The sequence below is a fragment of the Moschus berezovskii genome, chromosome X, assembly GCF_049115385.1.
Source record: "Moschus berezovskii isolate FMDL1 chromosome X, NW_MosBer_1.0, whole genome shotgun sequence".
Taxonomy (NCBI): Eukaryota; Metazoa; Chordata; class Mammalia; order Artiodactyla; family Moschidae; genus Moschus; species Moschus berezovskii.
This window is the reverse complement of record NC_142488.1, coordinates 75,869,118-75,892,841: the sequence shown is the minus strand read 5'-3', so window position 1 is coordinate 75,892,841 and position 23,724 is coordinate 75,869,118. Positions and strand designations below refer to the sequence as shown.

The 23,724-nt window shown below is 35.2% G+C and overlaps 1 protein-coding gene across 1 annotated transcript in view; it reads right to left on the bottom strand.

Annotated features, from left to right (window-relative positions):
• Positions 1 to 7,597: 7,597 nt before the first annotated feature.
• DACH2 (dachshund family transcription factor 2) overlaps positions 7,598 to 23,724 on the bottom strand; it is an 858,509-nt gene continuing 842,382 nt past the window's right edge. The window contains exons 11-13 of the mRNA XM_055393325.2: positions 21,730 to 21,876; positions 17,596 to 17,661; positions 7,598 to 7,719 (exon numbers count right to left, since the gene is read on the bottom strand). Of these exons, the coding sequence (XP_055249300.2) occupies positions 7,715 to 7,719; positions 17,596 to 17,661; positions 21,730 to 21,876 (218 nt within the window). The 3' untranslated portion in view covers positions 7,598 to 7,714. The remainder of the gene's footprint in view (positions 7,720 to 17,595; positions 17,662 to 21,729; positions 21,877 to 23,724) is intronic.

Genomic DNA, 23,724 nt, shown 5'->3' with positions numbered 1-23,724 from the left:
CACCTTTTTGTGGGGTAACTATCCCACAGTCTGCTTTGCTATCTCAAGTTAGCTCCATTAGATTGCCCCTGGGGCATTCAGGCCTGGTCCTTACTCTAAGCACTGCAGCCCGTGCCTCCCTGCCCAGCCCCTGCTTGCTAGTGGGGGATGCGGGCATCTATGCTGCTTTTCCACTGGGAGTTACCGTTGGGTACATCATCTGTGGGTTTTAATTATAGCTGATGACTTTCAAAGACACTACCACTCATTCCCTAATCTAACATCCTAAGTTATTTTTGCAATGCTACTTGATGCTAGGAAGATTTGGGGGTGGGAGGAGAAGGGGACGACAGAGAATGAGATGGCTGGATGGCATCACCGACTCGATGAACATGAGTTTGAGTGAACTCCAGGAGTTGGTGATGGACAGGGAGGCCTGGCGTGCTGTGATTCACGGGGTCGCAAAGAGTCGGACACGACTGAGCGACTGAACTGAACTGAACTGAACACACAGACACTTTTCCCTAAGTAAGAAGGCACAATGTTGGTATTGGTGGATGGATCTGGATGACCAGATCCCTTGGGGTTCATTTATATTTATATTAGTTAGTTGGGCAGAGTGATAACAATTGGACCCCCTAAATATTTAGTTGCTTTGAAGGGAGGGTATGGGAAGACACTTATACTAAGATTGCAATTATACATGAATGTACTGTGAATATGTGTGGATGTGAGAGCAGTTGTGTTCTCCCATTATTACTGCACAAGCAGTGAACTTGAGGTTCAGTTCAGTTCAGTTGGTCAGTTGTGACCGACTTTGTGACCCCATCAATCGAGTCCCTTAAATTTCTATAAGACTAATCTAGTTCCTTTAGCCATAGTCTGAATATAATCTGTATTTTTTCCAAAGAGAGTGCAAGGAGAGTGATGTAACACTGATCCTCCCAACTCTAGAAGAAGATATATACCTGAGAAAAAATTGACATACAGTGAAACCACTTCCCTGCAATGAAGGAATTCCTATCCTATACCTGGCTTCTTTCCTTAAGATTCTTATGTTGTAAAGGAGAAAAGAAGTAATGAAGAGGAGACTTTGGAAGGATAGTTAAGGGTTTGCCTTGAAATTGCAAGCAGTTTTACGCCAGGAAACATGGTGATTGAGGGTGGGTTTCATTCTCTCCAAATGGACCAATTAAGTGGGCTTCATATAACCAGGAGAATCCTATAGTTGCTCTGCTAGTAAGTCTGGTTATCTATGCAACCCGGAATCAAATACCCCCATCAATGTTAAGCCAATGTGGGTAACTTCTGAGTAAGCTGATCTATTGACAATATTGAGCACTTGGGTCCTTGAGACATGGGCAACCAATGCCATAGATGTCCTCTGATCATGACATTAAGCTTTAAATAGTGTGACCCTGAATATCATATGATTAACTATTTGGTACCCTGCTTATTGTGCTATGGTGAAGACAGGACATACTACCAGAGCAAACCTGTTTAATCAGCAAAAATCCTTAGGAATATTTTTCCTCTAGAGCAGAGGAAGAGCTTTAACCTTTCTAGGACTCTTAAAAAATTCTATAAATAAGGATGGTTGATGAGGTGATAGTGAGAGGACGTATTTGTGGAAGAAAGAAATCTGGTTTGCAAACAGAAGACCTACAATCTTTGGCTGACAAGCTAGAAGCACTGTGAGATATAACACATCCTTTTTAAGAAGGATGAGGAGTGGAAGTGGCACTGTACAGGAAAAACTGAGGGTTCCTTGGTGAACCAGAATTTGGGTGAGCTCCAGGATTTTAGTGGAAATGAGCCGAGGAGAAGGTAGAGACAGACTAGATAAACTGTAGGGCAGGGTTATGGTTTTGGCTTATGATTAGGTTCTTTTTTAAAATTTTTGCTTTATCATTAGCCTACAATGCTTATTATCTGGAGATACAGGGATACTTGGATTTTCTTTGGGCCTGAGTAGATATATGCCCTTCATATTTCTGTTCTTCACTGAAAGTGGGAGAAACTCTTTAGAAATAATAGATATTCAGAAAATATTTTCCAGCTCAATTCACCACATATTTCCTGTTTCCTAGTACAACCCTTCCTCCTGGAAGCAGGTTTACTAAGCACACACAGCCAGGAAAAGGAAATTTGGTGTGATTCAATAAGAACAATTGGAAACAAGAATATTGGCCAGTTTAAATAAGTTAAATGGAATAGTTGATTTGTACTATGACTCTGCTTCAATAATGGCAGTTGGTAACTTGAAAATAAATACTCAGTTCAATTGACAAAGTCATAATGCTTTTATTTTACAGAAGTTTAGCAAGTACATTTTTAACAAAGAAGGTGTACTTTAACTTAATATATGGTAGAACAGAAAAACCATACATGTTTCTAGTCTCTAACACACTACCGCATTTTTTTCCCTTAAAAGACAAAAAGCCAAGCTGAAGTGAGCATAGAAAAACATCACATGTGGTCAAGTTACTTTAGGCATTAATATTTAGATCATATTCTTAAACTGGTCAATCTAATGCAAAAACAAAGCTTACATCATTGTTCTAAAAATGCACACACACTCTTTTTTTATTGAAAAATGTAATATAGATTGAATAACTCCTTCAGTAAACAAAGCTTTGCTGATAAAAACAATTAAAATAATTCCATGTTGAATAGTTTCAGAGATAAACTGGAATCACAAGCATCTTCATTTATGTAAAGCCAGTGAGGGCCTTTCTGACCAAATAAAATTGTTGTGCCATTGCTAAACAGTAATAGTTACCTCTTTTAAAAAAAGAAAATGAGTTAGTTTTTCCCAGGAATAATCGTAATATGTGCTTTAAAATACTAAATTTCTATCTTCAGGAACTTAAATGATCTGATGTAACAGGCTTTATTTAGTATTGGTAAAATTAAAATTTCTTAACATTTCTATACGCTAATGTCAGTTTTCAAAGATCCTTTAAGTTGCATGCTATATGTCCTGGCTTTTCCACAGTACTGAAGACATCAAAGGCTGAAAAGAATCTTCAAAAACTATTATGTCTGTGGTTATCAACATTACTTTTCCTTTTGTACAGAATGCCATGTTTGAGATCCTTGTACTTTACCAAAACAAGGAAAAGAGAATATCTGGTTATGATCTAAAGGTGATGACAGCTTTAAAGAAACATTTTGTTTCCTCTCTCCAGATTAAATGAGACCATGTATACTGCATGAAAAGAGACAAATTCTGAATATCATTTAAACCATAGTGTTTAGTCAAACTGATATCTATTTAAATATTGATGATCAAGAGAATCCATTGCATTCTAGAGTTAGAAAAATATTTCATGATAAAAGTTATAGTTGGAAACAATTTTCAACAACAATTCCACCTCTTTGTCTAACCTTCCTCTTTTCCATAACCATGGCTTATAGCCCCAATATCTATTCAGCTACCTCATAAAAATTGACTTTTGGTGACAAAAGAAGAAGAAAAGAAAGTGTGGATGATCAGTACAAATCCATCACTCAGAATTAAGAAACACGTAAAATCTATGTTTGCATTTTCTTCACATATAAAGCAGAATTCATTATCATTGTTGGACTGATATGCCTCGTGTGAAATATTAATTCAGTCTAGTCAAAGCTGAGAATTGTCAGGAGGATAATATATCCCTCTAATGTATAAACTCTTTAAAATATTTTCAAAAGTAAGGTAATAGAAGAATAAAGAATGCAGTTCTATGTTATTCAGACCACCTGAAGTGTCAGATTTCATTAGAAGGCAACCAAGTCTTTTGCCTTAGAGCCCATGGAATTCATCTGAACTTTTCCAGGGAAGAAGAAAACAAAGATTGAATTTTGGGAAGATATCTAGTAATCTGTCACTCTAGAGAATTGCTTAGACTCCTTTATGGTGTCTGAGAATATTTATTTTAACAAAATTCACCGGATAGTTATTCAGTTTTCCAATCTATCTAATCCTCTGTATACACAGCCTAAATGTCAAAGGAAAGCACCTCAACATTAAACAGCAGACACTCATTTTACCAGAAATAAAATTTATACAACTAAAACTTAAATCATGCAATACAAATTGTGAACATTACAAATTTGAAAGCAAATAATAAACAAAATAACATCCTGTTTAAAAAAAAGTACATAAACACAGTAACAAATGGCAAAAAGCAATCACCATTTGTCCTTTAGCAAAATGCAGTTTCTAAAAAGTATCCCTCCTTTAATGTTTAATTTTTTCTTTATTAAAAAAGACAAACATATTTGCCCACACTCTTCGTTAAATGTGCCAGTTTATAAGGCTTATCAGGAATTGTTTCCACAGAAATTCAAAAATCCAAAGAAAAATTAAGCCAGCAAAAGATAGTATTAATATGATTTTTTTTTTTACTTAGAATACAGTAAGTTGACAATACACTGTAGTAAAACTTTTTTTGCTGCTAATTTAGAGGTTAGCAGCAAAACAGATTCCTGTGCAGCTTGCTATACAATGTTGACATAGACTCTGTTACATTTTTACATATGCCAATATTGTGATCATAGGAAAGGAGAAAATACTAATCTGCTAACTGACACTGATCCTTGGAGCAATCTCAAAGTTTGCCACATTTCAATCTCAAAATACATTTCAGCTATAATATGAGTGATTTATCACTTAGTAGTATCTGTCAAAGTAAACTCCGAGATAAAACAAAAACATCTGGAACCATAAACAGAGGAGAACAGTAGCTGAATTTTAATCCAAACCTGGCATGCTCACTTCATTAGGAACAGGAAACAGCTAATTAGTAATTGAATGCTTCATGTTTTTAAAAAGGTTTGTACTTTAGCTCCAAACAGAGATGATCTAATATGCATTTTGGTTGTAAACAAGATTAAAGATCAGGAAAAGCAATGAACATAGCTTCTCCAGTGGAATGTTAGGGAGTTTGGGAACTTACAAAGGGTGACACACTGACATTTCAGGAGAGCTGGCAGAGATTATTGCTTTAAGATTTATAAGTTAATTAAAAGGGGGAATTCAAATACATACAAAATCGACCATTGGAAAAATAAAAGTAAAGGCCCATACAGTCCATTGCTTAGAACAGCGCTGCTTGACATGGGCATACCCCATAGCACAGGAGTCTGGTGTGTCCTCCATACAGGAGATGAACCTCTACGCATCAGTTTTCTTTAAAAGGGCATACCTGTTTTTTCCAAACTCAAGGAAGTGTGAGATTTGCCTTCTGTGGTACATATCTGATGCTGATGAAAAATAAAAATCTAAAATCAGGCATCATAAAGAAGGTGGATATGTGGCAAAAGGCCAGAAGAAAATACATGAGGATTTCTCATAGATCAACTGAAGTTAAGTAAACATGTCTATTTTTAAAAAGATATAATTAGTTTATTTTTAAGTAGCAGTTAATTTGAAAATACTGTTCAGTTTCCCCATAGTTCAATATAGGCTGTTTGACTATCAAATAATGAGACATTCCAGGGTGTTATTTTTAAGTAACGCCTCTTTGTTATTAATTTCAAAAAATTGATATTAATAAATTTCTAAAAATAAATTTGCCTCAGTTCTTCTCAGTGATTTTTTTAAATTAATTAATTTAATTTAATTGGAGGCTAACTACTTTACAATATTGTGGTGGTTTTTGTCATACATTGACATGAATCAGCCACGGGTGTACATGTGTCCCCCATCCTGAACCTCCCTGGCACTATTTCACTGAATTGGGTTAAAGCAACATACCTGCTCCATACAAATAGATCTTCTACAGTATATAGACAGCACCAGAAACCTTAAAAAATCCTTCAGAGCATGGAATGACTGGAATGTTACACTGATATGAATTAATGTGATGTTTCATAACGTGTAGGGAAAGTGGCAATTCCAGTAGAAATTGCAAGTACTGCCAGAGGGAACTGGTTATTGGGAAATGCATAAAAACTCAGTTGGAATTTTTCATAGAATATGTGGTACCTCTGTCATATCAGAACTTAATTCTGCTGCTGCTGCTGCTAAGTTGCTTCAGTCGTGTCCGACTCTGTGCGACCCCATAGACGGCAGCCGACAAGGCTCCGCTGTCCCTGGGATTCTCCAGGCAAGAACACTGGAGTGGGTTGCCAATTCCTTCTCCAATGTGTGAAGGTGAAAAGTGAAAGTGAAGTCTCTCAGTCGTGTCCGACTAGTAGCGATCCCATGGACTGAAGCCCACCAGGCTCCTCTGTCCATGCGATTTTCTAGGCAAGAGTACTGGAGTGGCTTGCCATTGCCTTCTCCGAACTTAATTCTAGGGCAGATGTAAAAATAACATAATGGATTAGTTTTTGCTTGGTGTAAAGATAGCACTTTAGGAGGGGAATTGATTTTTTTGATACTATCTAGCACATTGGACTACTGCTGTATTAGATTATTTTGTTACTCTTGTTTAGTTGCTAAGTCATTTCCAACTCTTTTGCAACACCATGGACTGTAGCTCCTCCCAGGAGCTCCAGGCTCCTCTGTCCGTGGGATTTCCTAGGTAAGAATACTGGAGTGGGTTGCCATTCCCTTCTCCAGGGGATCTTCCTGACCCAGGGATTGAACTCACATCTCCTACATTGGCAGGTGGGTTTTTCACCAGTAGGCTACTGGGGAAGTCCTATTAGATTCCTAGGAGGCATGGAAATGATAGGTATTTGCCACCAGTCTTTGGTGGGTATCCACTAAGGAAACAGTTAAATATACTTGAGGCCATTTCTTGGGCATTTCAAGCAAAATGGCCCATTTATTTCTAATCAGTGGAGCAGCTTAGACATCTGGCCATATCTAGACAGAGGGTGAGCAATGGAAAATAGCCATGATGTGACTGACCCATAATATCTGCCTTTCTCCTTTCATATATATATATTTCTTGGTCTGTTTACTTGTTGATAGCTTAATGAAGAGGAAATGGTATTTAAAATGGAAGGAGAGCAGAAAATAATAAAGGGGTATTTTTTTGCTGCTTAGGTATGTGTTTTTATTGTTGCCTTCTTTACATGTAAGGAACAAACTAGTAGAAAGGTATTAAATAACTTGCTCTACCATCAACAAATCAAATGAAGACCTAGGTGTGGTAAAACCTACAAACTAGAGCTCTCTATGTTTCCTTAGAGAACTCTACAGGCAATGTGTTTCTTTCAGAAAGGTGATCTTCAATGCAATGATAATAAATATTGATTATTTGCACATATGAATTACCTCCTCACATTTAGTTCAGTTCAGTTCAGTCGCTCAGTCGTGTCCGACCCCATGAATTTCTATTAAATCTTGGGTCATCCAAATATAAAGCTATTTCATAGCAATTACAGCTTAAACTGGGTTTGTCTGCATTTTCATTTTTGTCACGTCATTTAGAAATAGCATTTTCTGTGTCTTAACAATTCTTCCACCTACTTACCCCACTAGGATGATCCGGGTTTAATGTAATAATGTTTATGAAGCACTATGAACTCCGTGGAAGAAAAAGGTTATAAAAGTGTAACTTATCATGTTCAATCATCATTATGATTATTCCCTAAACATTGTGAAGCCCATTCTCTAACATGTTTTCCTGTACGTACAAGGTTCTAATTATCAGTAACGAACAAATAGTAATCGTTGGTTCCATATTTTAAGAATTTGAGTATGAATTTCAAAAAATTACAACACTAGATAAGCAGGTAACTGCTACAGCACCCTATTCGTGCCTATGATCAGTTGGAGTTCCGGCATCAGTGTTCAGGCTGCACAGAAAAAACAATAAAACCTGGTCAAAATTTCATACCAACAAATGAAATCCAAAATCTACTCCAAATCCAAAAGAAAAAAAAAATCCAAAATGAATTTCACTAAAAAACACAAACTGACTTTCTAGTATTTTGCTGAGCTATACATTTTCAAGAATTGAATAAAGCTGTGTGTAATAAATGTATTACTTCATTACAAATATCCCTTAATCATATGTTCATTGATGTGAGCCTCATTCTATTAAAAGCAAAATTATACAAAGGTGAGCAAAATTGTAGATTTGCATAATTTAAAGCTCAATCAAATTCTCTGGGTGTGATATTGACAATATAAAAATGGCCTAAATGATATTCCCTAACTCTAAAATATGCATTATGAGCCCCTTGTGCATGTTCTACTGTTTTACTACCTGCAGTGAAATGCATGACTAGCTTAATAAGAAAGACATTTTAAAAACATATTTATTTCCCCTTCACAATCTAAAACGTGAGTAAAGATTCACACAATTTTCTCTGAATCAAAATCTTCGTTAATGATTACAATTTCCTTTCAGGATGAGATTTCCTTCCCCAACAGAATGGTTATTTAAAAGTAAACCCTCACTTAAAAAAAAAAGAAAAAAAAACTACTAAGAAACATGTCTATAATGTTTTTGAAGACTAAATTTAAGTGTAGAAAATTATTTTTTCTACCCAGGACTCATATTTTCTTCCAAATGTTGCCTCAAATCATATTCACTTACATAATATAAACAAAGGGATTGCCTTAAGAACTTCTAGGCTTCATCACAGGCATATTTTGAGCTATCAAATATTTCTTTTTGTGGGTTGCTAACTTATTCATGAACAAATGTTAATATTTTATAAATATTTTACCCTGCTAAGTATTACATTTCTATTTCTTTGAAATTTGTTTAATTAGTAATATGCTTCTAATTTGCAAATTGGCATTATGTTATTTGGTACTAAAACAAGATCACATCTAAAAGATCATGTTACCCTAACTTGAATAAGAGAAAGATAAAGCATGCTGGTCAATGGTCCACTTTAGTCTTAGGTTCAATCCAAATTAATTTTATGCAGTTATTTGCATGAAGTCAACTCCAATTCTGAAATATGTTCAGAATGTGATAAATAAGCAACAGTAATGAGGTTACTTTGAGGTCCAGTTAGATATTAGTACAGTAATATAAAAACAATGCTTCTAATCTGAGAGTAGGAAAAGTAGAACATTACAAGATAGTGGCAGATAAAAAAAAAAAAAAAGAATAACATTTGATTGCTCTTTCTCTAGAGAAAAGAATTGTTTTAGAATCACTTTCAGAATGGTCTAGTGCTTTATTTTATAATGTGGTTCTGCAAAAAAAAAAAAAAAATGGAGATTTAATGAAAATTATAACCACTTAGCCTTATTAGCGCTAAAAATTTAAAACTTACTCGTTAGTCAAAACAAATACCAGTACAAGTCATCTTTTTATTGTAAATGGTATCATAATGAGTATCAATCTCTCTCACTTGTATTTAACTCACTTTATTTTTGAGAATGAATTCTTTAATATACCATTTTCTCCTTTATTTAATCTCTAGTTCTTATAAGAAACATCCTCAAAATGGATATGGATAACCTCTTATTCTCATATGGGGATAAAATACAAAAATATGTTTACCACAAGTATATACAAAAGAACAGATGTATTATATATCAATTATATGCTAAATATTTCACCCCTATTAAAATCTACACACACAAACAGAAATGCTAACTTCAAATGTATTTTATAAGGCATAGTAATAATATCGTGTACTTATATTTGTCAAAGAATACGGATCTAAATTATTGACGAGGAAGATCAGGCAAACATAATTTTTCTAAAATTAAGGTAGAGAAGTTGAATGACTTCTCAAGGTTAGTAACTGAGTTAGCCAGTTAGTAACTGAGAAACCCTGACTACTAGACCAGTCTTCTTCCCACTACTTCATTGTTCCTCCTACAGATGAGTTAAAAATGTCAATAAACATTCACGAGCTTAATGCACATACCTGAAAATTTTGAGCTACACTAAGTGTTCTAAAAGTTTTTGAATTTTACTTTCCAGCGAGGAAGAGAAAGAAAGGGAAAGGAGAATAAATAAAAACTACTATTCATGGGATGCTGACTATGTTAGAAGGCATACAAAGCCATTCTAAGCATTTATGTCACATGTGGAATGCTATATTCTTTCACTATTTTTTATTGTAGATCATGCCATGGTAAAAGAGGTGAGCTTCTTATGTTTCTATGCTATTGCAGTAAAAATTCTAGGGTCAAATAGAAAAACACTATAAAACTCAAATAATCATAATATGAAATCAAAATATGGAGAAAATGACAATGAGAGTAATGTAAAAACATTGAATGTTTATTTGAACATTAAAAATGACCACTTCCAACATTTCCCATTGAAATGCAATTATCAGGAGATTTTAAGATTTGAGTTGCAGGTTTTGACTCACTCATTTTAGTTACTCATCAATGGTGGGATCGACAGGACACACATTTGTATTGTTTTGAAGAAAGTAAGAGCACTTAAATTTGGAAGAATAGGGAAATAGAGAAGAAAAACATAAAAAACGATACTTTCTTTAAAGCTAGTAGAGGAATTGGTAAATTTGTTCAAATAACCATTTGTAATACTGAGGTAGTATCCAACTTTAATATGCAGGCTATTACTAGTGTTCAAGTATTAAATATGCAAATCATAAACTTTGGGGTTAGTGGATTAAGGAGCATCAAGGAGGTCGGTAAAAAATTCCAAACAATATTTTTCTTTAAATTAAATTTAATTTCCAAATGGAATGTTATATGGCTGTCAAAAACGAGAAAAATATTCCTTTGAGCAACAAATAAACCTTCATGGTACTGTCCCACAGAAAGGAATCCTAGTATAAAATTAAATAAAAATCTGTTAAGGTCTAGTTCCAATATGGTGATGTGAATTCAGCCACAAATAGAAAATTTCTTTCTATTAGTACTTAAGCTTCTCTTCACAGTTTCAAATAGAAAAGAGATTTTGTTTTTGTGTAATTTTTAAGTATTACCCAAATTTATGCAAACTTTTAAGGCAGAAGTGATTATTAAATTATAGTTGGCTTTAGTCTATTTTGGTTAATCAAATATTACACAGAAATAATCCTGTTAGCAGATCTGTGTATTAATAATGGCACAAAGACATGATCCTCTTTCTGATGGAATATGTTACTAATGAGTGAGGTAGCAGTAAGCCTGGACTTGCAACATTTTGTGCAATGGAACAGGAAAATTTAGCCAATCCCACCCCCCACCCCCCCAAAAAAAATCTAAGTCTTCAAAGGGAAGGGAGACTGGAGGGAACTGAGAAAGGAGAAACCTTGAATGGATTTATTATTTGGGTTTCTGGATTCAGCCATGCCTGAATCTATCCTTTGAAGTGTCAGTTAAGTCACTCCATAAGTTACCTTTCAAAATTAAGTTCCCCCAAAAAGAAAAAAACGGCACAAAGTTCACCAGGTTATACAAATACTTGGTAGTGCCTTTCTTTTCTTTTTGTTCCAATTTTACAGCATCGATCCTCATTCCAAGAGTGATAAACATCTTGGTGTAGAGCCACCACATATTTGCATATCAGCAATATAATAATTTTATTTTGTAAGTGATGTGACAATAGTGACATATGATTACAACCTTCTATAAGAATGCTGGCTGTTTTCTTGAGTAAAACACAAATGTGAAAGTGAAAAATAAAAAAAAAAGTTTTAGTTTAAGAAAGGCTTTCCTTTTGCATGTTCCTCAGGCATATCTGGCTTGCTAACTGAGATAGGGTGACTCTTAAGCTAAAAAATTTGTATTGCATGTGTAAAGAGGATGGAACATAAAGTAAGTGGTTAAATAGTTATGTGCATTGAGTTAACCCTCCTTAGATTATAGTCAGAAAGATCTGTTAATTAATGAATTAGCCTTGTAGACTCTAAAATGCTTAGTGGCATATCAACCTATTTTGGCTTGTAAGTCTCACTATCTTTCTATCCCTACAATTACAATTTCATCTATTATGTGAGTGATATATAGCTGGAATTCTTAGATGTGTAGATGAGATTTTACATTATCATAATTATCATGACAGCTTTTAGTCACTGCAAATATTCTTTTAACAATGCAGTGGTAAGTGGTGTAAACCAATCCACGAAAACCAGGCGCTAAAGTATTAAGTAATGTTTGTCACATTTTCCTAAAAAAGAAATAGAAGCATAATATATGCTATAATCTGACAAGTAATTCACAGGAAAGAACTATGATATGGGTTGGGAAGTACAATCAGTTAAAATAATGATCCTTCGGAGGATGAATACAATTAGAGACAAATAATTCTTGAGAAACAAAGTAAAAAGAAAGATTCTGTCTAATGAATCTTACAAAGGAAAAAATACTGCTTTAAATAAAGATGCTATGCTAGGATTTTTTCTGTGGGGTGTGTGCTACAGCCTTTTTCCACTTATAACGGCAGTTGCAGTAAAGTTTCTCTGGGTGGTAAAAGTCTCTCATTCTTAAAGGAAATATTTAAGAGGGAAGAGGACCCATTTCTCACAATCCTTCTAATTTCTAACAAGTTATGTATTTCTGCTTTACAAGAGAACACTTCTACTTAACAATGGGAATATTAGAGTGCCTGTGTATATTTTCCAACACAGTACAAGGCATCATAGGAGAGGGAACATAATGGTTATGAAGGTAGGGCAGAAAATAGTCCATAAAGAGAAAGATTTAGACCACACCCTGGTGGGAGTTAGTAGAAATGACTATAGAGAAATTCTATATGTTCTCTTACTTTTTCTTGTCATATCACATATGTGGCAAGAAATCATATGTAATTTCTCTTTTCCAGTTCACTTACTTGCTCCTACCATCACTTTCCTTGATACTTTATGAAATACTTCAATGACAAGCTTAGCTCAAGGGTAATTGTTTTCAATAAATACTGATATGTCATCTTAAGATCTTTGGAAAAGAGTTGTTTTGGTTACCAAGTGAGCAGCAAAGAAAGAAGATAATGAGGTATAAAAGGTCAAGGAATGAGAGACCAATGTTCAAACTGATTTTGATAAAATAAATAAGAATAAACATATTCATATAAATTTCATAGTATAAATATATTTAAAATTCTGTATTATAAATATATATATACATATATTAAATTACATCATAAAATATGAGTTCTTTGTAACATAGAGACATCTAGATTGTGTCTGCTATTTTTACAGTCAAACAACACTTTATTCACCTTGCTTTTAATTCTTCAGTGACATATTCACCAAACACTGCATAGACGAGATCATGGATTTTACATATTAGAATGGTAAGCTTAAATTCTTTGAATAAGCTCTCACATTTTTTTCCTGAACAAAAATTTTTCACAGGGGGAAAAGGGAGGTTTAATAGGTTTATCTTTTATACCAAAGTTTGGTTTACTTTTGACATGTAGGTTGGAATTAATATCCACTTCCAATGTGTTAGTATCAAAAAGAAGGGAAAATCATGTATGATTCCATCCTATTTATTGAAAAATATCAGATGAAAAATATATTCCAGTGTTAAATCATGTTTTGTCATTGTGAAATGTAGGCAAAAAGTAAATATGAAAATTATTCAAAGAGATTGACATTCCTCTTACAAAATCAGTTCCTAGATATTTTTGTTTTGTTTTCTTCCCCAAACAGATGCACTAGCAGAAAAGAGAGCAATGTGACACTGTGCCTTTGTATTTTATGATGTTATTGAAATAAATATTTGAAAATAATATTTTGTTACTAGAAAGCCAGTTCACGAAGGCTATTTTTTTTCCAAAATTTAGGAGCTTCATGTTCTGGATTTGCTTTATCTGATATTAAGATGACAATACCCATTTTTAATATTTAAGAAACATGTACTGTACCAGCAGCTCTGAACAATGAAATACAGTCATACAAAGTTTAACTAAGGTATAAACATGCAAAAGGAGAAGTCTCCCTTCAATCATAAAGTGATGCTATTTTCTGTTCAGCAGTTCATGTTACTGCTGTTCATGCTAATTAATTAAAGGGACTGTTGCTGTAATGTGCAAACAGGGAATCTGAGAAACTGAGAGGGCTTTTAGGTCTCCAAGTGAAGTTAAGTCAATCTTGGCATGAGCAATAAAATGTAATTAAATCACTTGTCAGTGCTAAGCTTGTGAAAACTGTGAAGTTTGACTAGGGAGTAAAAGAATTATAATTAGATTTCCAATAGGATAATAACTAAATGGCAGAATGCAGTAAAGAGAAGATATCACTTTGTTAGCTAATGGTACTGCAGTTTGGCTTTAGTTTTTACCATCTCACTTGTAGTTGTGCAAATTTAATTTGCTTTAATCAGCAAAAATGCACTACACAAATGGTATTTTAGTGTCATTTGCAAAAATCATTGATCTGAAGGTACACTTAATGACAACTGATATGTTTATTTTATGTGAAAAGGAGATTAGTTGATAAGATGGTTTATGTGTGTCTTGCAGGCCACCAGCTTTGTTATGAGAATCTGGGTGGGAGGATATTAGTATACATCCTTCACTTCCAGAAATAGTGGACACTGCTATCAGAACGGGTGTGTATTCATTTTTTTTGATCACCTTATAGTATAGAGGAGGAGTTGCTATATAGACCACTAAAATATAAGGAATACAGAAATCCTTTTATCAGAAAGTGGTCTATGCATAATAACTTGTCTGTCAAACGACACTCAAAGTATAAAAGACATAAAATAACCAAGCTGAAGAGATTTAGAATACATATAAGTATAGCAGTATGTGGGCAGTTTGTGGAAATTATCATAAAACTATACAGGACTTTATTACTTTGAATGATAGCTAAGCAGCATTCTTCCAAATCCTCTTTAAGCTCTCTTAAGGAAATGTCACAATGCAACTAACTGAATTTCAAAGAAAGAGCACTAAATGAATGACAGATTTCTATCCAACAGAGATATTGACAATAGAGAGAAAAAAGACTTCACTGATGCTGGAATTGTTTGCTGTGATGGAAATGGGTTGTGAGAATAGCATTGTATTAGAATGCATGAACTGACCCTCACAGACAATGCTAGGAAATAATCGTCCAAGTTAAAAAATTTCCTGTTAAAGAATGCGGAACAAGCTACAACCAACCAGAAGGAGGGAAATGAAAAAGATGAAAATAGTATCAAAATATGTCACAAAAGAAAAGAAGGATAACATAAAAGAACAAAATTATCAGGCAGAAAGGAAAAATAATAGTTAAAATTGCATTTTATGTCCACCAAACATTATACATTGTGTCAAGTTCATAGGTACATATAAAAGTAATTACTCAATTTTGAACATCTTAAACAAAAAAGTAATATTATTGAGATGTTTTGATAATTATTTGAATTGATTGATTCAATGAATTATTTTTAAGATTAATTCTGATAATATTTTCAGGTATCTATTCACCTAGTTAATAGAATAAATCAATTTTTGCTCATAAAGTAATCTCTTTTAGATATTAAATCGTGATTCTACTATCATATTAATACAAGGCATTTACTCTAGTTTTTCATAAATTGATGATATGAACTTTATCATTTATCATACTTATATATTGTGCTAAGGAAGGTGAGAATATTAACTTTTTCATTTTTACCATATTTATCAAGAATACTATTTAACATAACCTAAAAGGCAGATATTTAATAAAAATTATTAATCATCATATTTTACCATATATTTGTAAAATATTAACCACAAATGCTAGAAAATTTGACTTATTATTTGAAAAGTATATATAAAATTAATCCCCTTGCTTTAAAATATGTTCTATCGCAATCTTTTTAAAAGTAATTTAATTTTCTAATATTTAGCTAGCAAAAACTATGAAAGCTTATTAAAATTATGCTCACCGAGTACAAATATTAAATGCGTTTTCTTCTAATCACAAGTTAATATCAAAAGCCATTTTTTGCAGATTTCATTAAAATAAACGACTGAGCCAAATAGTGAATGTAACTTTTCCTTATATCATCTAATTGGCCTTCTATGAATAAGTTACCTGTTTGTTGCACTGAAATGAACTAACTTTAGCACTAACTAAAAAATAAACATTTATTTCAGAGTTGGGAAAGATGCTATTACTGGGGGCTAAAGGAACTTATATATAATATAGATAGATATAAGATACATGGGCTTCCCTGGTGGCTCAGACAGTAAAGAATCCACCTGCATTGTGGGAGACCTAGGTTGGATCCCTGGGTTGGGAAGATCCCCTGGAAAAAGAAATGGCAACCCACTGCAGTATTCTTGCCTGGGAAATCCCGTGGACAGAGGAAACACACACAGATATATATATACATATATAACAAATAGCTATGATTGGTGAGTATAAGATTAAAGGATAATAAAGATACAACCTGTTGATGGTCTACCTTCTACAGTTCCAAAGATGACCTTATATCTCACATAAAGGAGGGCCCAATCAAGCTCAACGCTCCTTAAAGACTCAGTCTACATTTGTGTTTTACAGATTAACAAGGGATCATATGCTTCAGACTTGCTCAATCCTACCTTGGACCTGTGGTGGCAACCGTATATAGTGGTAGCCCACAACTAGTGGGGATTTATTTATAAATTTCACAGTGGTAAATTGATTGGATAAACACTGAGTCCCATTCAAATTGGCTTTGCCCACACAGACACAGCCTTTAAGTTAAGAGAAGAAAGCACGTAAGTGAAAGAGGCATGAGACAAAGCAAAAGTTTATGAGATACACATGCATGCTTCCACACTTAGTAAAGTTAATACATTAGTTAAGTCTATCCAGCTGCAGCAGAATCAGGCATTCCCAGAATATCCATGATCGTTGACACTCCTGGATTTGCAAAGATGATGTGCAAAACTTCATGAGTGAGGATTTCTAAATTTTCTGAAACTGCCACATAAAATGGAGATCCACACACAAACTCACATGGATCTTTTGGTCATATCTGGTTCTGTTGTCTTCCAGTCATTACACCATGGAAAGGCACTGATTAGTTAAACCTCCAAAAGGCAACATTTCTATGGTTGTTTCCTTTTTGAAAGTTAGGTAACTGTTTTTTTTTTTTTTTCCTTTTTTATTAGAGCGAGACATGAATATGAAAATAAATGTAATCTGCATACAGAGGGCTAGAAAACTGCATTAGAAAGACACAGAAAAACTCCAGTGGTCAAATTGAATTTTTATTTTTATTTGTGTTTATACTCCAATGAGACTCTATATTAGTTTTGCCTATTTTCTTACTACTAAATACTTTTAAATATTTTAAAGGATCTAAGCAAAAATGGGAATCTTACAAATTATGAATTACAAGTCCTGCTCTTATTTTCATATTTAGTCAGTTTCTAAAATATCTAAATTTGGCATCAGAACTTAAATATTGATAAAAATATTGCCTAGAATACTTTTCAAATGTTGATAGGTCATGATTATTGTACTAGTGTCTTTTACAAACATTAAAGTAGTGAGATTTAAAAACTGTGTTATTGTACACTTCTAAAAAGGTAAATTATATTCACATTTTATATTTTTAGAATATGCCTAACTTATGAATGTACATTATTTTAACAAGTAAACATACAAGAAATTTGCTCACATTGTATATGTAAAATTCCTAGTCCCTAAATACATAGTCTCAATAAACATTACAGACTTTTACCCTATCACAAAGTAAGAAAAGTTTAACTTATTTATTTATGTTACTTATATGAAAAGTATCAACAAAGGAGTTCATCCCCATCCAACCCTCTGTGATCACATATTGAGTAGTTGTAGAAAGAAGTACGCAGTTTACTGTACCTTGCATTGCAGTACTATCATGTGGAGTTCCAGTGTTTTCTATTTCAATATCTGGAATCACAGTATCTGAAAGAAGTGACACTCAAGATTAAGGTATATTCTGTTTTTTCTGATTCCATTTAAGTAAAAACTCTCAGCTGGCCAGGGTCTTGGTCCTATAGTAAACATGAGACTTTGAGTGGCATTTTGATTTTTTTTTTTTGTATTTCAATATTTTTTTTTAATTTATTTTTTTGAAGGCAAATTACCTTACATTAATATATTGGTTGGTTTTGCCATACATTGACATGAATCCACCCCGGGTGTACGTGTGTTCTCTTTCTTGAACCCCCCTCCCACCTCCCTCTTCCCCATATCCCCCCTCCATGTCATCCCCGTGCACCAGCCCCAAGCATCCTGTATTATGCGTCGATCCTGGACTGGTCACTTATGATAATATACATGCTACAATGCCGTTCTCCCTAATCATCCCACCTTCACCCTCTCCCACAGAGTCCCAAAGACTGTTCTATATGTCTATGTCTCTTTTGCAGTCTCGTATACAGGGTTCAGGTTACCATCTACTTCAATATATTTTTAATGGTAGTGTTTAGAGAACAACTGAATGAAACCTCCCGGCCTGGCCAGGCACCGGAGTAACCACATGCATGAGTTATCTTACAAAAGGTGGTCCTGGTAAGGAATGCAGAACTAACAAGCTACTACCAACTGGAAGAATTTGGGAAAGGTCAAAAGGAGAGAGAAAATACCTGTCCATATGTCCTACCAACCTCCTAGAATCCTTCTTGCTAGAATCTATCTTTGCTGAGTGATGTGCATGCCACCAGAAAGGATCCTGAGTCACGAGTGATTGGCCAGAGACAACTTGGAATCTAATCTATCATAAAATCCAAGACTGTGAGCCACATGGCAAAGCAGTTATCCTGGGTTCCCTTACCCTCATGCTCTCCACCTAGGGGGCCCCTTCCCAATAAAGTAACTTGTGCCTCCTTGGACAATCCATTGCCAATTGTTAGGCAAGAGCTCACTCTTGGGCCCTGGAAGAGGTCCCCTTTCCTATAATGGTAAGGAGGATTATAAACCTTAACTAAATTCTACAATTGGGCATAAATTTCCAGGTATATAGTAAATACTTCTTTATTCATTTTACTCTCTAGAGATAAATCTCAGAAAAATAATCTATCCATAAAAACCCACTCAGAATATCAGGTAATGTGCCCTGACTATGGAATAAGGAAAAAATATAATTACCCCATTCTTATATATATTTTCCATTTGTGAAATGTGATAGATGATGATTATCTCTATGGTAAATGTACATGAACACTAAATCACAGACTATGATTTCTGGTCTTTATTTAGTACTGGCTCTTGGGGCCAAGAGATCTATGAATATTTTAAAACAAATAAACAAACAAACAAACAAAAACTTAGGGAGAAGAAACAAGGAGACGGGTTTCTTATTTTTAATTTTAAATATGATTATCTAAAAGTTATTCAAATTCATGAAGCACAGCTTAATATGGCCATTTCTGTATATAAATTGCTCAGACACCCTTGGGTAATATCATAACAGAAGTCTTTCTATCATCCAATATCATCAAGGATTAATGTGATAAAGAAATGATTTGAATACAAGTTACCCACATGTTGTAAAAACATCCGCTTTTCCTTTATAACAGAGAACACTGGAACTACAGTGGAATTCACATATGGGTGGATTCGAAATACATTAAAAAAATCAAGTGTCCTCAGAATTACATCTTCAGAGCCTCAAATAATTAGTGTACTGAACATTTGTTCCATCTTGCTCCCATTGTCTAAGATGTTCCACAGTATGAGATATTGATGTATTATTATTTATCCTCTCTCTTCTGTGTCTCAATGAGGCATGGCTGTCATGAGCTAATCTTGCATAATCTATAGCATAATACAGACCATGGCTATCATGAGCTAATCTAGCATAATCTAGATCATAACATAGAGCATAATCTAGCCGTGTATTTCTATTGACTGTGATGACAATGATTTAAGATAGTCACAACAAAAAGGGAATTTAATTTTTAGGAGGTAAAAATATGATTGAACATTTGCATGGATTTCTCTATTAATTCTTAGTATACGGCACTTGAAGAAACACTCTTTCAATTCATGCTTGTGTCATATCATGTATGGAATATGTGTACATGTATGTATAAAATTCTTAGGATCATTCTTATTATTTACACATATCAGTTACGTATCAGTTCAGTTCAGTTCAGTTGCTCAGTCGTGTCTGACTCTTTGTGATCCCATGAATCACAGCACGCAAGTCCTCCCTGTCCATCACCAACTCACGGAGTTCACTCAAGCTCATGTCCACCAAGTCAGTGATGCCATCCAGCCATCTCATTCTCTGTCAAACCCTTCTCCTCCTGCCCCCAATCCCTCCCAGTATCAGAGTCGTTCCCATTGAGTCAACTCGTCACATTAGGTGGCCAAAGTATTGGAGTTTCAGCTTCAGCATCAGTCCTTCCAATGAACATCCAGGACTGATCACCTTTAGAATGGGCTGGTTGGATCTCCTTGCAGTCCAAGGGATCCTCAAGAGTCTTCTCCAGCAACACAGTTCAAAAGCATCAATTCTTCGGCAATCAGCTTTCTTCACAGTCCAACTCTCACATCCATACATGACCATGGGAGAAGCCATAGCCTTGACTAGACGGACCTTTGTTGGCAAAGTAATATCTTTGCTTTTTAATATGCTATCTAGGTTGGTCATAACTTTCCTTCCAAGGAGTAAGCATCTTTTAATTTCATGGCTGCAATCAGCATCTTCAGTGATTTTGGAGACTGAAAAAATAAACTCTGACACTGTTTCCACTGGTTTCCCATCTATTTCCCATGAAGTGATGGGACCAGATGCCATGATCTTTGTTTTCTGAATGTTGAGCTTTAAGCCAACTTTTTCACTCTCCTCTTTCACTTTCATCAAGAGGTTTTTTATTTCCTCTTCACTTTCTGCCATAAAGGTGGTATCATCTGCATATCTGAGTTTATTGATATTTCTCCCAGCAATCTTGAGTCCAGCTTGTGGTTCTTCCTGCCCAGCATTCCTCAGATGTACTCTGCATATAAGTTAAATAAGCAGGGTGACAATATACAGCCTTGATGTACTGCTTTTCCTATTTGGAACCAGTCTGTTGTTCCATGTCCAGTTCTAACTGTTGCTTCCTGACTTGCATATAGGTTTCTCAAGAGGCAGGTCAGGTGGTCTGGTATTCACATCTCTTTGAGAATCTTCCACAGTTTATTGTGATCCACACAGTCAAAGTCTTTGGCATCATCAATAAAGCAGAACTAGATGTTTTTCTGGAACTTTCTTGCTTTCTCCATGATCCAGTGGATGTTGGCAATTTGATTTCTGGTTCCTCTCCGGCTGTTAATATGCTATGAAAGAGGAACTTGAATAGTCTATAAGATAAAATTATGCTGTAGAGTTTCATAATTTAAAATAGAATCAGCAAAATTTGGAATTAAGAGATTTCATGAGAAACACCTCTTCTCACAGGAGCTCCAGTAGTTTATTTAGAACATTCTTTTTCAACCAGGTACTCTTGAAGCCCTCACCACTGATACAGTCTGCATGAAAGCAACCAGCCTTCTAAAGCTAATTAAAATAAACATTAATATATTTTAACATGAATGGAGATAAAATACATTTTAAGTGTAAGGAAGTTATCAATATTACTTCTGCAAAAACCAGGAGGATTTCCTGTTATTCCTAAGCTTTTATATTTATATCTCCCAGAGTAGGGATTATTTTGACAAATATAATTAATGACCTAAAACACTTGGCTTCAAATGGATGTCACTCATTTATGGCCAACTCTTTGTGACCCCATGGACTGTAGCTCTCCAGGATCCCCTATCCATGGAGATTCTCCAGGCAAGAATACTGGAGTGGATTGCCATGCCCTCCTTCAAGAGATCTTCCCAACCCAGTGATCAAACCCAGGTCTCTTTACTATTTGAGCCACTTGGGAAGCACTGATGTATTGATTGATCCTGGACAAAATCTCTCCCACTCCATCTCCCTCCCTCACCCCCTCCCCTTTGTGTACCCTGATTGTGAAGTTCCAATTCACACATTACCTTTCAGCATCCTTAGTCCACTGTCACTAGTAGTGGCTTGCTTAAGTGCTTGCTCCACTTGCTCCCTGCGCTTTGATTCAAATTCCAAGACTTCTTGTAGTCTTTTCTTTGCTTTTTTCTCCTTCTTTAGGCGCTTTTGCATGGTAGCTAAAATATGGAAAGGGAAGTAGTTTTCAAAGGCTTGGTCATTGAAATCAAGTTGTCAGTTTTGATGAATTATAAATAATAGACAAAGATTCAGGTAGATATATAAATAGATGATAGGTTTTTTTGTTTTTTTTTTTTTTTTTAGTTTTCTGAATGTTGAGGTTTTTTTCTTTTATTTTTTAACTGGAGGCTAATTATTTTACATTATCGTATTGGCTTTTTCCATACATTGACATGAATCAGCCCCGGGGGTACATGTGTTCCCCATCTTGAACCACCCTCCCACCTCCGTCCCCATCCCATCCCTCTGATTTTCCCCAGTACACCAGCCCCGAGCATCCTGTACCATGCATCGAACCTGGACTGGTGATTCGTTTCACATATGATAATACACATGTTTCAATGCCAATCTCCGAAATCATCCCACCCTCGCCCTTTCCCACAGAGCCCAAAAGACTGTTCTATACACCTGTGTCTTTTGCTGTCTCTTATACAGGGTTATTGTTACCATATTTCTAAATTCCATATATATGCGTTCCAGTTGAGCTATTTCAAATCCTGAAAGATGATGCTGTGAAAGTGCTGCACTCAATATGCCAGCATATTTGGAAAATTTAGCGGTGGCCACAGGACTAGAAAAGGTCAGTCTTCATCCCAATTCCAAAGAAAGGCAACGCCAAAGAATGCTCAAACTACTGCACAATTGTACTCATCTCACACGTTAATAAAGTCATGCTCAAAATCCTCCAAGCCAGGCTTCAGTAATATGTGAACCATGAAATTCCAGATGTTCAAGCAGTTTTAGAAAAGCCAGAGGCACCAGAGATCAAATTGCCAACATCCACTGGATCATGGAGAAAGTAAGAGAGTTCCAGAAAAACATCTATTTCTGCTTCATCGACTATGCCAAAGCCGGTGACTGTGTGGATCACAATAAACTGTGGAAGATTCTGAAAGAGATGGGAATACCAAACCACCTGACTTGCCTCTTGAGAAACCTGTATGCAGGTTAGGAAGCTACAGTTAGAACTAGACATGGAACAACAGACTGGTTCCAAATAGGAAAAGGAGTACGTCAAGGCTGTATATTGTCACCCTGCTTATTTAACTTCTATGGAGAGTACATCATGAGGAACGCTGGGCTGGAAGAAGCACAAGGTGGAATCAAGATTTTCGGGAGAAATATCAATAACCTCAGATATGCAGAAGACACTACCCTTATGCCAGAAAGTGAAAAGGAACTGAAAAGCCTCTTGATGAAAGTGGAAGTGGACAGTGAAAAGGTTGGCTTGAAGCTCAACATTCAGAAAACAAAGATCATGGCATCTGGTCCCATCACTTCATGGGAAATAGATGGGGAAACAGTGGAAATGGTGACAGGCTTTGGTTTTCTGGGCTCCAAAATCATTGTGGGTGCTGATTGCAGCCATAAAATTAAACGACGCTTACTCCTTGGAAGGAAAGTTATGACCAACCTTGATAGCATATTAAAAAGCAGAGACATTATTTTGCCAACAGCGGTCCGTCTAGTAAAGGCTATTGTTTTTCCCGTGGTCATGTATGGATGTGAGAGTTGGACTATGAAGAAAGCTGATCGCTGAAGAATTGATGCTTTTGAACTGTGTTGCTGGAGTAGACTCTTGAGAGTCCCTTGGACTGCAAGAAGATCCAACCAGTCCATTCTAAAGGAGATCGATTTTGGGTGTTCATTGGAAGGACTGATGCTGAAGCTGAAACTTTGGCCACCTCATGTGAAAAGTTGACTCACTGGAAAAGATTCTGATGCTGGGAGGCATTGTGGGCAGGAGGAGAAGGGGACGACGGAGAATGAGATGGCTGGATGGCATC